Source organism: Protobothrops mucrosquamatus, unplaced genomic scaffold (assembly GCF_001527695.2).
Source record: "Protobothrops mucrosquamatus isolate PMUCROS unplaced genomic scaffold, P.Mucros_1.0 scaffold1162, whole genome shotgun sequence".
NCBI classification, from domain to species: Eukaryota; Metazoa; Chordata; class Lepidosauria; order Squamata; family Viperidae; genus Protobothrops; species Protobothrops mucrosquamatus.
In genome coordinates, this window is record NW_015387377.1 from 261,008 (window position 1) to 272,689 (window position 11,682).

The window sequence follows — 11,682 nt, forward strand, 5'->3', positions numbered from 1 at the left end:
TTAATTCTACATACAACAACGGCAGCAAGAATAGCATACGCACAGTTCTGGAAAAATGAGAATATACCATCAGAGGAAGAAGTGATAAAGAAAATCCTGGACTGTGCTGAGATGGACAAATTAACAAAAGAGATAAAAGAAAAGGAAGACACAGAATACTATTTAATATGGAACAAGTGGTATGACTGGCTGGAGAGTATAAATAAGAGAGAATAAATGTGGAAAGGTTAAAAGTGGAAAATGTGTTTATAATAATGTATGAAGGAAGAAAAATGCAAATAAGAAATAATGGGGCAACAAGGACAAATACTCTAAAGAAGAATAAGGGGGGGAAATGTAAATAATAGAAGATTACTGTTACAAAATTGCTGTTAAAATATATACTGTGTATATATGTGTGTTACGTTTTGTTTTGTTGGTTTAAATAATAAAAATTTTAAAAAAATAAAAAAAAATAAAGAGGTCTACCAATCAAAACTATTATTGTCAGAATATCAAAGGCAGCCAAGCATTAGCTAACAAAAATCAGTGTAAATCACATTACTAAAAGCATGGTATTGATATACAGCATCTGGTCATCAAAGTTATTTTTCTCCCAAATAATCTATCTGAAGTAAATATTTTCATTGCTTAAAGAAGCCTGTTATTGAAAAATTGTACCATAACTTTGCAAATTCAATTTTACACAGATGGAAATATGTTAATATTTTGCATAGTCATTCCTATACAGATGGAAATTTATCAGTAATGAGGCATCCCCTTATGTCTTCATTTTACGTAGAATTAAGATGTTTTATAGTTTGACATATGATGTTAAGAAAAGGCGCATGATGGAAAACTGTCCCATATTTTAGGGAAAAGCAAACAGAAACTCACTGGTTATTTATAATGAAAGGTTTGGTCTAAAATTTGTAAATCATTGTCACAGGACTTTTTGTTTTTTATTTCTAATATATATGTTTAATTTTTCAAACTTATGTATTATGTATTTATACAACTGCCCGCCTTACAAAAGCATGCCTCTAGGCAGTGTACAAGAATTAATTAAAAAGAAAAACCAATACATTTATAAAAGCACTCATCTTTTAAAACCACAAAAACTGTAAGTATCTCTGAAGGAGATGGGCAGTTTAGAAATAGGAAATATAATGAATAAATAAATCCTATAAAAGCACATGAGCAAGGGAGGAGGATACTAACTGTAATGAGGAAGACATTGAAACATCTCCCCAGTCCCCACACCCAAACTATTCAAAGAAGCAGGTTGCCTTTTATTTATGATCACAGCTGGCATCAGAGTTTCCATTGCTAGGCAAGACTGTTGTTAAATGATTCACACCTGACATTTATGTCATGGTTGTTAAGCAAATCACTATAGTTGTTAAGTGAATCATGCGGTCATTAAGCGAATCCAGTTTCTCTCATTGACTCTGCTGACTGGGAAGTTTGCAAAGGGCGATCACATGACTCCAGGATATCTCAGTCGTTGTGAATACATGCCAGTTGCCAAACACCCAAATTTTAATCAAGTGAGAGTGGCGATACCGTAACGGTCATAAGTGTGAGGACCAGTTATAGACCAAATTTTACAGTGCCGTTGTAACTCTGATCAATTGCTAAATGGATGGTTGTAAGCAGTGGTGGGATTCAGCCGGTTCGCACCACTTCGGCAGAATCAGTAGCTAATTTTTTTGTTGCCCAGGCCCAGAATGGACTTCCGGAAGTGGCATCCACACAGAGAACTGGTTGTTCACAAATATGAATCCCACCACTAGTTGTAAATCAACGTCTACCTGTAGTCACAGAAGTGGACATGCCTTCCCCATTAGATGTCCTCTAGAGATATTGGAAATTTCTAGACATTTATGAGATTTGGAAAACCAGGGAATTATGTTACCTACTTTTGCTATTCACATAAACTATGTTTTGTTGATAGTCCAAATACTCAAAGCACATGTCAGCTGGATCCAAAGAGCTAATAACAGGAGGCCTATTAGTAAGGTTGTACTTAATTCTGTCTCTCTGGGTTTTCCTTTTTTTCCTGTTGACACTCCTTCCAGCATTTCTGGTTTAATGCTAATATAGCCTGACAGCAATACAGGCATACAGGTAATGCTATGGGACCTGAATACATAACATACCTCAGGAAGTCTAGGATTGCAGCTAAAAGTGATTATGTGCAGCAAATCGCCAACAGTAATATAAATCAGCCCCCTAAGTTCTACCATATTAGCTAGTCATTGGGCAAGGGATAAAAGAAGAATGCCAAAAATATATGCCAAAAATATATACACCCAATGTTATCCAAGAGCATTAAGGCCTTTTCAGCTGCCCAGCTAAAGAAGCAGGCAGCCCTGCTGGATGGCAGCAATATAGGAAGATGCCAGAGGCAGATAATCCCTTTAGTGGCAATAGCAAGGTTCATTTCATATTGTATAAGAAAAGGCACTCCTTTAATTGATCAAGAAAACCCTATGTACAGACAATATAATATAGGAGCCCTGGTGGTGCAGTGGTTAGAATGCAGGCTAAACTCTGCCCCCAGTCTAGAGTTCGATCCTGATGGGCTCAAGATTGACTCAGCTTTCCATCTTTCTAAGGTTGGTAAAATGAGAAGACAGATTGTTGGAGCCAATATGCCCTGGGGTCATGTATAAGTCTGATGCTATTGCTACTGTACCATACATATAAAGTGACTGTCTTAATATATAAAGTGACTATCAATACAGCATTGGATGATGAACCACTCAGGTCAGATGGCATTCAATATGATACTGAGGAAAAAATCTGAGATCTTTCAAAACGCAGCTGTACTAATGATACAGCTAGATTAAAACTTTTGGGACTTCCAGGTGCTGATGTTGACATACAAGAAAAGAAAATCCAAAGCTGCAAAGATAGAATTACGGTGGAAACATAAAATGTAAGAAGCATGAACATGAGAAAACCCAACATATTGAAAAATTAACTCATTCTTCTACCTATTAGGCATCAATGAATTGAAATGGGCTGGAATTGGGCAGTTTCTGTCAAAAGATTATACTCAGGACACAAAAAGGTGTGCCATTGATTTCATAGGCAGGACGGATATAGCAAATACAGTACTTGGGTACAATGCAGTCAATGAACGAACACTATCAGTGGAGCTTTGCAGACAATTTAAGTTGTCTTAAGTTTGTATCACAACCACTGTAAAAAATAGAAAAGGTTGCTTAGTTTTCTAGTCGAGTGCAATCTGAAATTCACAGAACATGCAAAAATGGCGTGCTGCTCATGAATGGAGACTGGCACAGCAAAGTTGGGAACAGTAAGAAAGAAAACCCCATTATCATATTTGGTTGTGAATGGGGTTGTACTGTCCCAGACAGACCTGGTGTGTAATCTGGGGGGTTTCTTGGATTCACAACTCCTGGACTCACAACTCCTGACTTCATATTGTGCACCAGTTATGCCCATTCCTGGACCAATGGGCCCTTTTCACAGTCACCCATGCCCTGGTCATCTCTGTTTGGACTATTGTAATGCACTCTACCTGGGGCTGCCCTTGAAGACTATCCAGAAGCTTCAGTTGGCTCAAAACACAGTGGGTCTGCATAGTTTTACACAATTCCAAACTTGCACATGTGTCACTGGTTGCCAATTTGCTTCTGGGTACAATTCAAGCTGCTGCTTATCACCTTTAGAGCCCTACATATCTTGGGGGCAGGTTATTTGAAGGACCGCCTCTTCCCAGTTCCAGGAACTGAAGGGGCAGGTTGCGGACAGATCATTCTGGAGAAGGTCTATTGATCTGATTATTAAAAGATGACACTGACTTGATAATTAGATCAGTTCTAAATCACGCACACAAAAAGTGCTGAAGATTAGCCACGCAAACCCCTTCATGCCATCAAAGTAGGCAGGGGTCCAAAATGTGGCCTTTCCTATAAGTTTTAGAGGAATTTTAAGAGGCCATGTCAGTATTTGGCACACATTTAACCTCTTAAAAACTCAAGGCCTCTCCCAGAAAATTGTACTCATTTTGGGTCCAGACTATTTTTTTATATGTGGCCCTCGCTATGCTGGGGTCCTTCAAGCCAACAGGAACTGCCAATTCTCAAACTTCATATCTAAAAATATAATGCTTGTAACTTTCCACTTTCTACTTTTTCCCATCCGAGTAAGGAGGTGTAGGCTTAGACAAAGGAACAGGGCTGTCATATATATAACAGGAGCATACTTGGAAAGAGTATGAAGATCTGAATTAGTTGTTCTTTGACCCCTTGTTACTTCACAAATACTGCAGAGGGAAATCTACTTTCAAGGACAGCTACTTGTCATTGGCTCAGAGTAAAAGTTCCTGTGGTGAGGGAGGAGGAATAAAATATATACCATCCATTATTCTTTTATATGCTGTATACACGCAACAGCCCTATTATATATGAAACTACTGTATATTATTCCAGTTTGCTATATTCAGCATAAATTTCTGAAGAGCACTGACATGACAATATGTTTCATCAAACATTAACCCTGCAATTCTGTCTGAATTAGTGCAATCCTATCTGAATTAGTGGCTAATCAATCTAAAATAAATGGTATTCTTCCCTTTCACAGAATTATAATACATATCTACCTATATCCTGCAGTTTCATGATACCAGGTAATTTTTTTTCAAGGTTCAAATGATTAGCAGAAATACGGAATATTAAATATTTAAAAGTAAAAAGCATGAGAAATTTAAGTCTTCAGAGCAACTTTTTTCAGAAAAGAACCATTAAATGATGCCTATTTGTAAATATTTAATTTGAATATATTTCAGTATTATCAGTGGTTATAATATGGTTATCTGTAGCAAGATGATATTATGTAAATTCATACATGAGACACTATTGTGCAAATCTTTATTTCTATCACCCTCATTCATAATAATACCCCATGTGCAAATGAAGACACCAAACAAAAGTTAGTCTAATATTATACATTTTCATGAGGATACAGCGGCCTTGGTGATATATCAGTCATGATTCATTAGTTAAAGTTGAGAATTCTGCCTGCACAGCTACAAAATCAATGCAAAAAACACAAAGTGATTCTTCAGAAAAGGAATTCAATACTCTAAATTTTTAAGGGCTCTTCACAAATATGTTTGCAGCCAGATAGCACTTGACCTGTATTTACAAAAGGAGACTCCTCCAGGAGTATCTGGGATACAGCATACTTCTCTTGCAATTATACTGAGTTACCCATCTTATATTGCTGCACAGCAGTATATCATTGGTTTATATTGCTTTATAACTCAGGTTATAAATTGTTTAGAATGTATAAAGGCACTTCAAATTTATAGTGGAACATGAAAAAGAAGAAACATTTTATCATGTTTGTAATATGTGCAAAAAAACGAGAAAATTATGAGTTCAAATGTGTACACTGATTCAGAGGGTTTTAAAGATTAATATATAATTGAGACCAGACGTTTTTCTTTTGGGATCAATGGATAAACAGTTGGAAAAAAGTTATGGAACTTTATTCTCATACACAATAACTGCAGTGAGATTATTGTACGCACAAAGATGGAAAGTATTCAGCACTACCCACAATGGAGGAGTGATTGGTGAAGTTGATGGTACTTGCTGAGATTACTAACTTGAATTCTTTGATCAGAGAAAAGAAAATATCTATGTTTATTGATAATTACGAATTCCTTATGGACTTTTTGTATGGAACAGAAAAAACAATTCATTTATGATTTATGGTTTTGATTATTAGACAGGATAGATTATAGAAAGAAGAGAGTTATGTTATGACCACCATAGAGTAAGAAATATAGTTATAATTATACTTATAATTGCTGTAAAATAGATCGGAAGTTATAGCTTTGTATCTTTTTTTCCTGTTTTTCTTTTTTTTCCCCTTTTTCGCACATTTAGCTTTTTTAATTTTTTTCTTGTTTTGTATGAGTTTGTATTCATTTTACTCTTAAAATAAATTAGTAAGATTAAATAAAATAAAATTTAATTGTTTCCCAGAACTACTATTGCAGCAAACACAAAACATCTTGCACCCAACCTGATTATATAAGATCACATTTGAAGAATTCAAATATCTGGTTGAAAAACTATTTTATTCTGGTACAAACCAGTACCATGGACTACTATGACTGAGCAAACTGCACCTGCCAATTTCAATAGCAGCCACAGTTAATTGGGGGATGTGTAACTTTTAACAAGTCAAAGCCAAGTCAACAGATTACTCTCTTCTACTTACCTCCGCCATATGTAGCAGCCAACATAATTGAAGAAACCCATGCAATCTCACTGTATGATGTACCAAAGAAATCCTGGATTTCTTTGAAGAAGATTGCTATTCCTTTGGGGAAAGCATATGAAAATCCAATGGAAATGAACGCTCCAAAGACCACTGCCCATCCCCATTGGCCATCTGGAGGGGTATGTGCTAGACCCGTGTCTGCTGGAGGTGGCATGTCAAGACTAAATTAAGTTCCTTTAAGCACTTTTCTGGGAACCCTGAAAAACAAAGTGTACACCCATAATAAGCTAATGGCACATTCTCATAATTAGCTTGTTACTTTGGCATAACATTTTCTTTTCTCTCTATGCACTGTATTTCTGAATGGTGGCAGCTCCTCTAATACACAAAACAATGGCTAGAGATACCTCTAGAAAATTTATTTCCGATAAAACGTTTACTCTGCAGCATGTATCTGACTACAGGTATTGATGGATTGTTTCTGCCCTTTAGCTAGCTTCATGTAACTTTTAGGATTCTCAAAATCACAAAAAAATAATCTACAAGAACATGAAATGATTTATCTGTGGAGTTTATCTGATGCTTTCAATGCAATGTTCTATTTCTATTCACATCCCATATAATAACCCCAAAAAACTATATTGCAGTCATAATCACAGATTGGTTAGAACACCTTCTTCTGATACAAATCATTGATATATTTTTCCCCTCTTGGTGCCTTCAAATCAACAGTGATCCCAGGTAACAAGTTCTGGACAAGTTCATTAAGTTTTTTTGGTATGATTTTTCAGAAAACCCAGCTTGCCATTTCTTCCTCCCTAAGGCTAAGAGTGATTGGCCCCAGATCATCCAGATGGTTTTGTGCCTAAGGCTGAACTAGAACTCCCAGTGTCTGGTTTTTAACCTGATGCCTTAATCACTACAGACTGTGATTTTTTAGAGCATGTGAATCCTGCTTACAGACCGAAACTTGTCATACGAGTAAGTGCTAAGGATTTAAAAGATATCAGAACTGTATGAAAAATTACCTACAAGACTAATTTTAACATCATGTGCCCATATAATAACAATAGCAATAGCAATAGCACTTCTATACCGCTTCACAGTGCTTTACAGCCCTCTCTAAGTGGTTTAGAGAAACAGCCTATTGCCCCCAACAATCTGGGTCCTCATTTTACCGATCTCGGAAGCATGGAAGGCTGAGTCAACCTTGAACTAGTGAGACTCGAACTACCGAATTGCTGGCAGCCGGAAGTCAGCAGAAGTAGCCTGCAGTGTAGTACTGCATTCTAACCACCAGAATTCCAACTAAGTGGCATAGAAATTATTCATCGGAAAACAAATTAATCATTAGCTTTTAAAATAAATGGAAATGCCTTGAAAAAAAGGAACAAGAAGGCAAGTTACTAGCAGTGGAAATAACTCCTCTAGGGTGGCAACATTTGAAAAATATTTGTATTAAGAAATAAATGATAAGTAATAAATTGTCCTAAGCATTAATTCTCTGATATTAACCATGCACTTGATTAAACTGTACAATACAGGTTAAACTGTATTGTTAAACTGTTAAACTGTACAATACAGCTTGGGAATAATTATGACTTTTTCCAATTAACCCTTACACAGAAAATCTATACATGTAACAAAAACGGCATCCATATCAACAAGGGGACCTTCAGAACAGGGATAGGCAAAAATCCCTTCGGCTACGTGTCCTACTCCAAGCTCTCTGACCTCAGGCTAAGGTGCTCCAGATAATTCAGTTTAATTTCCAGAGGTGGGCTACATTTTTTCCATCTCTGCCAAAAAAAGACAATTCAATCTTCATGAGGGAGTAGCCTGAAAACAACAACCAACTTAATAAGATCCCTCTCCTCCCAATTCAATACCATCTCACACAGTCACAAATATTACTTCTATACTGTGTCCTGCAGAATATATCCAGCTGATGACAGGCTTATAATAAGTTAAGACGTTGTCACGGTTGTCACTGTGGCCTGAAATTTCAGTTGGTGGCAGCATGGGGAATGAAATACTTTGGGATAAATGCCTTGCGTGTTTTTTTTTAGCTCTGTCATATAGATTAATACATGGGTTTGCTGGATGATTTTCCACTTTGTTTCTTTGTGTTGGCATCTAATTAAAAACATTCAAACTCAGCTTTGGAAAGCTACATAGATTTCATATTGATGGGGGGGAACATCCCTGGCCCTCTTTTTGTATTGGACTGCATACTTCTGCAGACAAGGTTAAGAGAGTTTTACTCTATCCATTTAACTATTCCATAAATCAGGAGCCAAAACTAAAATATACCCTCTCCTGGTTTAATTTCTACACACACACACACACACACAAGTGTCTTCTAGAGCTGTGGTGGCACAGTGGTTAGAATGCAATATTGTAGGCTAATTCTGCCAACTGCCAGCAGTTCAGTTCTCACCGGTTCAAGGTTAGTAAAATGAGGACCCAGACTGTTGAGGGTAACATGCTGACTCTGTAAACGGCTTAGAGAGGGCTGTAAAGCACTGCGAAGCGGTATACAAGTCTGAGTCCTATTGCTATTCTAGTAATTTGGGAACCCATATCACCTTCTTCAATGATGACCATTGAAAGCTATGGGAAAGGATATAGAATTTTTATTTATCTATTAAATTTATTTGCTGCCCATCTCACCATAAGGAGACTCTTTATAGGCCTTACCTATTTTTTCCCCTTTCTGGCACTTGTTTGCTTTTCTAAAAGTACTAGTTTAAAAATGATAGATTGCCTTATAGAAATATTGTACAAATCTTTTTAAAACCCGGTTAAGAGCATAGACATCCACTTCTAATTACCATGATGAAAAAATGATGACACTACCCATAAACACAAAAATCACAAGCTTTGCATCACAATGACATGATACACTTCTATCAATTGTTCTCCTACCCCCAGTTTGGATGCTGAAGTTTCACTAAATTTTGAGATCAATTTAGTTGGATGTTTGGGGCTTTTTTAATGCAATAATTCACTTCAAAGGATGTGGCTAGAAGAATGTACATTTTAGGTAAATAGAAAGTCTGTTAGCTCAATGGTAGAACATTTGTCTAGTTTTAGGGTACTGAGATCACTTTCTATACATGTGTCTTTCAGAGAATCTATAGAAAGTCATTCCAGATTTCTATTGGCATCATAATAGCTTATGTGAACTAATATCAACAACAAAATGCTATTAATTAACTTCAGAATCAGTTATTACTTAAGACCCAAAGGCCATGTTAAAACTAGTTCTGAGTCTCTAGGCAACTGCTCCTGAACAAAGGAAACTGACCAAAGATGTAAATCAAGCTGAAACCTGATGCAATCAATTTGTGTTTTCCCCAAGGGCTGCTTCTATAACTTCTTTTTTCATACTCTTATCTAAACATCTGTGTAAATTTCACAAAAGAAGATGACACGTGAGCTGAATTTCATTGTAAATATTCATGTTTAAACAAGTGTTTTGCAAATATAAAAGAGACCTGATTTTCATGCACAATTACCTGCCTGTTCTTTATATTATTTAAATATAAGTAACTGGATAGTAAGACATAACAGCTAGTGGCTGATTACGACACAAAAATTAATCAAAGTATGACCTGCATAGTTCTTGGATGGGAGACCACTAGGAAAAGCCTTGTGGGACAGAATGGGAAGTTGAAAAAAAGCATCCTAGAGGAAGGCAATAGCTGACTGCATCCATAGACAGTTAAAAACTATTCAGCTAGTCTCCAGATTCTAGCTTTACTTTCTAAAATTGAAATCAATAGGGGTCATAATCCTAAAATAACAAGATTTTTGTATTTCCAGATCTGGCACTGTTTTGGAGGAACACCTACACAAAAATGCACACAGGTCACAAGCTGCCTTTCTTTACTGACAACATGGTTTCATACCAAAACAGGTTGCAGTTTCAACCTACACTGCTACACTGCTGTATAGAGGTATTGAGGCGTGTCATCTGTTGCCTGTATTTGGAAATTATTATTTGGAAATTATTACACATGGGTAGATTTAAGCAGGCAAAACAATGCAGAGTAACTTATGCCTCTCAACGATGCTTCTACAATGCAGCCCAAAATCAACACGTGGTTCCCTTTCCCAGATAGAAATATTTGTTGCCAAAGTGGCTAGAAAAAGACACTTCGGGGCAGCATCACTGAAAGGCATAAACTGCTGTTTATTTATTTTCATCCTGCCTTTATTATTTTTTATAAGCAGCAGCAAATATATCTTAATATTCCATCCTCTTCCTATTTTCCTCCACAACAACCCTATGAGGTGGGCTGGGCTGGGCAGAGAAAAAATGACTGGCTCAAAGACACCCAGCCAGCTTTCATGCCTAAAGCAGGATTAGAATTCATCGTCCCATGGCACTCATCCTCTAATTAAGGGGTAAGCAACCTTGGCTCTTTTATGACTTGTGGACTTCAACTCCCAGAATTCCTGAGTCAGCATGGCTGCTTCAGGAATTCTGGGTATTGAAGTCCACAAGTCACAAAAGAGCCAAGGTTGTCTACCCCTGCCCTAGTTGCTAGCCTGGTGCCTTAACCACTAGAGTAGAAGACCTTTACATAACTTGCTCAAGCTTGATTAGAATTAATACACCAGAACATTTAACCAATTCTAATCAAGCTTGAGCAAGTCATCCACACTCAGTAAATATATCGAGCAAGTTATCTGAATTGAAAAAGGATATGGAAAGTAGGAACCCTCGTTTGCAGCAGCAAAGTTGGAATCCTCTACAGAGGTTTTTGCAATCCAGTTTAGCTGGTTAAAGGTGGGAGTTGATCCCAACCCCTCTGGAGGCTCTCAACTTGGCCCATGCATACAATAATATCAACTGAATTAATAATTACTAATTGGATGAATTGCCTGTTAGGGCAACCTGTGGATAAAATTCATTTATCCCCTCTAGACCAAACGCGCCTCTATGTGATGGGCACATGCTACTCTGTAGCAGATGGCGCTGTCAAAGGTTGAATCGTAGCCTCTGTATGCCCTAGCCATGGTAACAGACCACGCTGACGATGTAACAAGTTCCCTAGTTTCTCGAGACACACCGAGTACACATGTAAACGCGCGCTCGGCACATCCGCAGGACACGCTGGCAGATGACGCTAGCCCACGAGTCCCGGCCCCTCCGAGCTCCACGTGTGCGTGAAGCGCTCCAACCGGTCCGCAAAGCTTCCTCCGCTTTCCCTGACTTTGAAACGGGGGGGGAAAGTTGGGCGACTGTGGCGCGCTTCTCCCTCCCCACCTCCCGCAGCCTCTGCTTGGAGCCGACGGACGCGCACGGCAGGAGCTCTTACCTCTTGCTTCAGGCCAGCCAGAAGTCTGCCTGAGCGCGCTGGGGACCCGAGGAGCCCGGGAGGGGGAAGGGCCGAGAGGCGGAGTTTGAGTGGGCGGGGAGGT

The 11,682-nt window shown here is 37.9% G+C and overlaps 1 protein-coding gene across 1 annotated transcript in view; it reads right to left on the minus strand.

Annotated features, from left to right (window-relative positions):
• LOC107291670 (monocarboxylate transporter 2) overlaps positions 1-11,603 on the minus strand; it is a 30,788-nt gene extending 19,185 nt beyond the window's left edge. The window contains exons 1-2 of the mRNA XM_015820692.1: positions 11,580-11,603; positions 6,247-6,506 (exon numbers count right to left, since the gene is read on the minus strand). Of these exons, the coding sequence (XP_015676178.1) occupies positions 6,247-6,463 (217 nt within the window). The 5' untranslated portion in view covers positions 6,464-6,506; positions 11,580-11,603. The remainder of the gene's footprint in view (positions 1-6,246; positions 6,507-11,579) is intronic.
• Between the last annotated feature and the right edge of the window lie 79 nt (positions 11,604-11,682).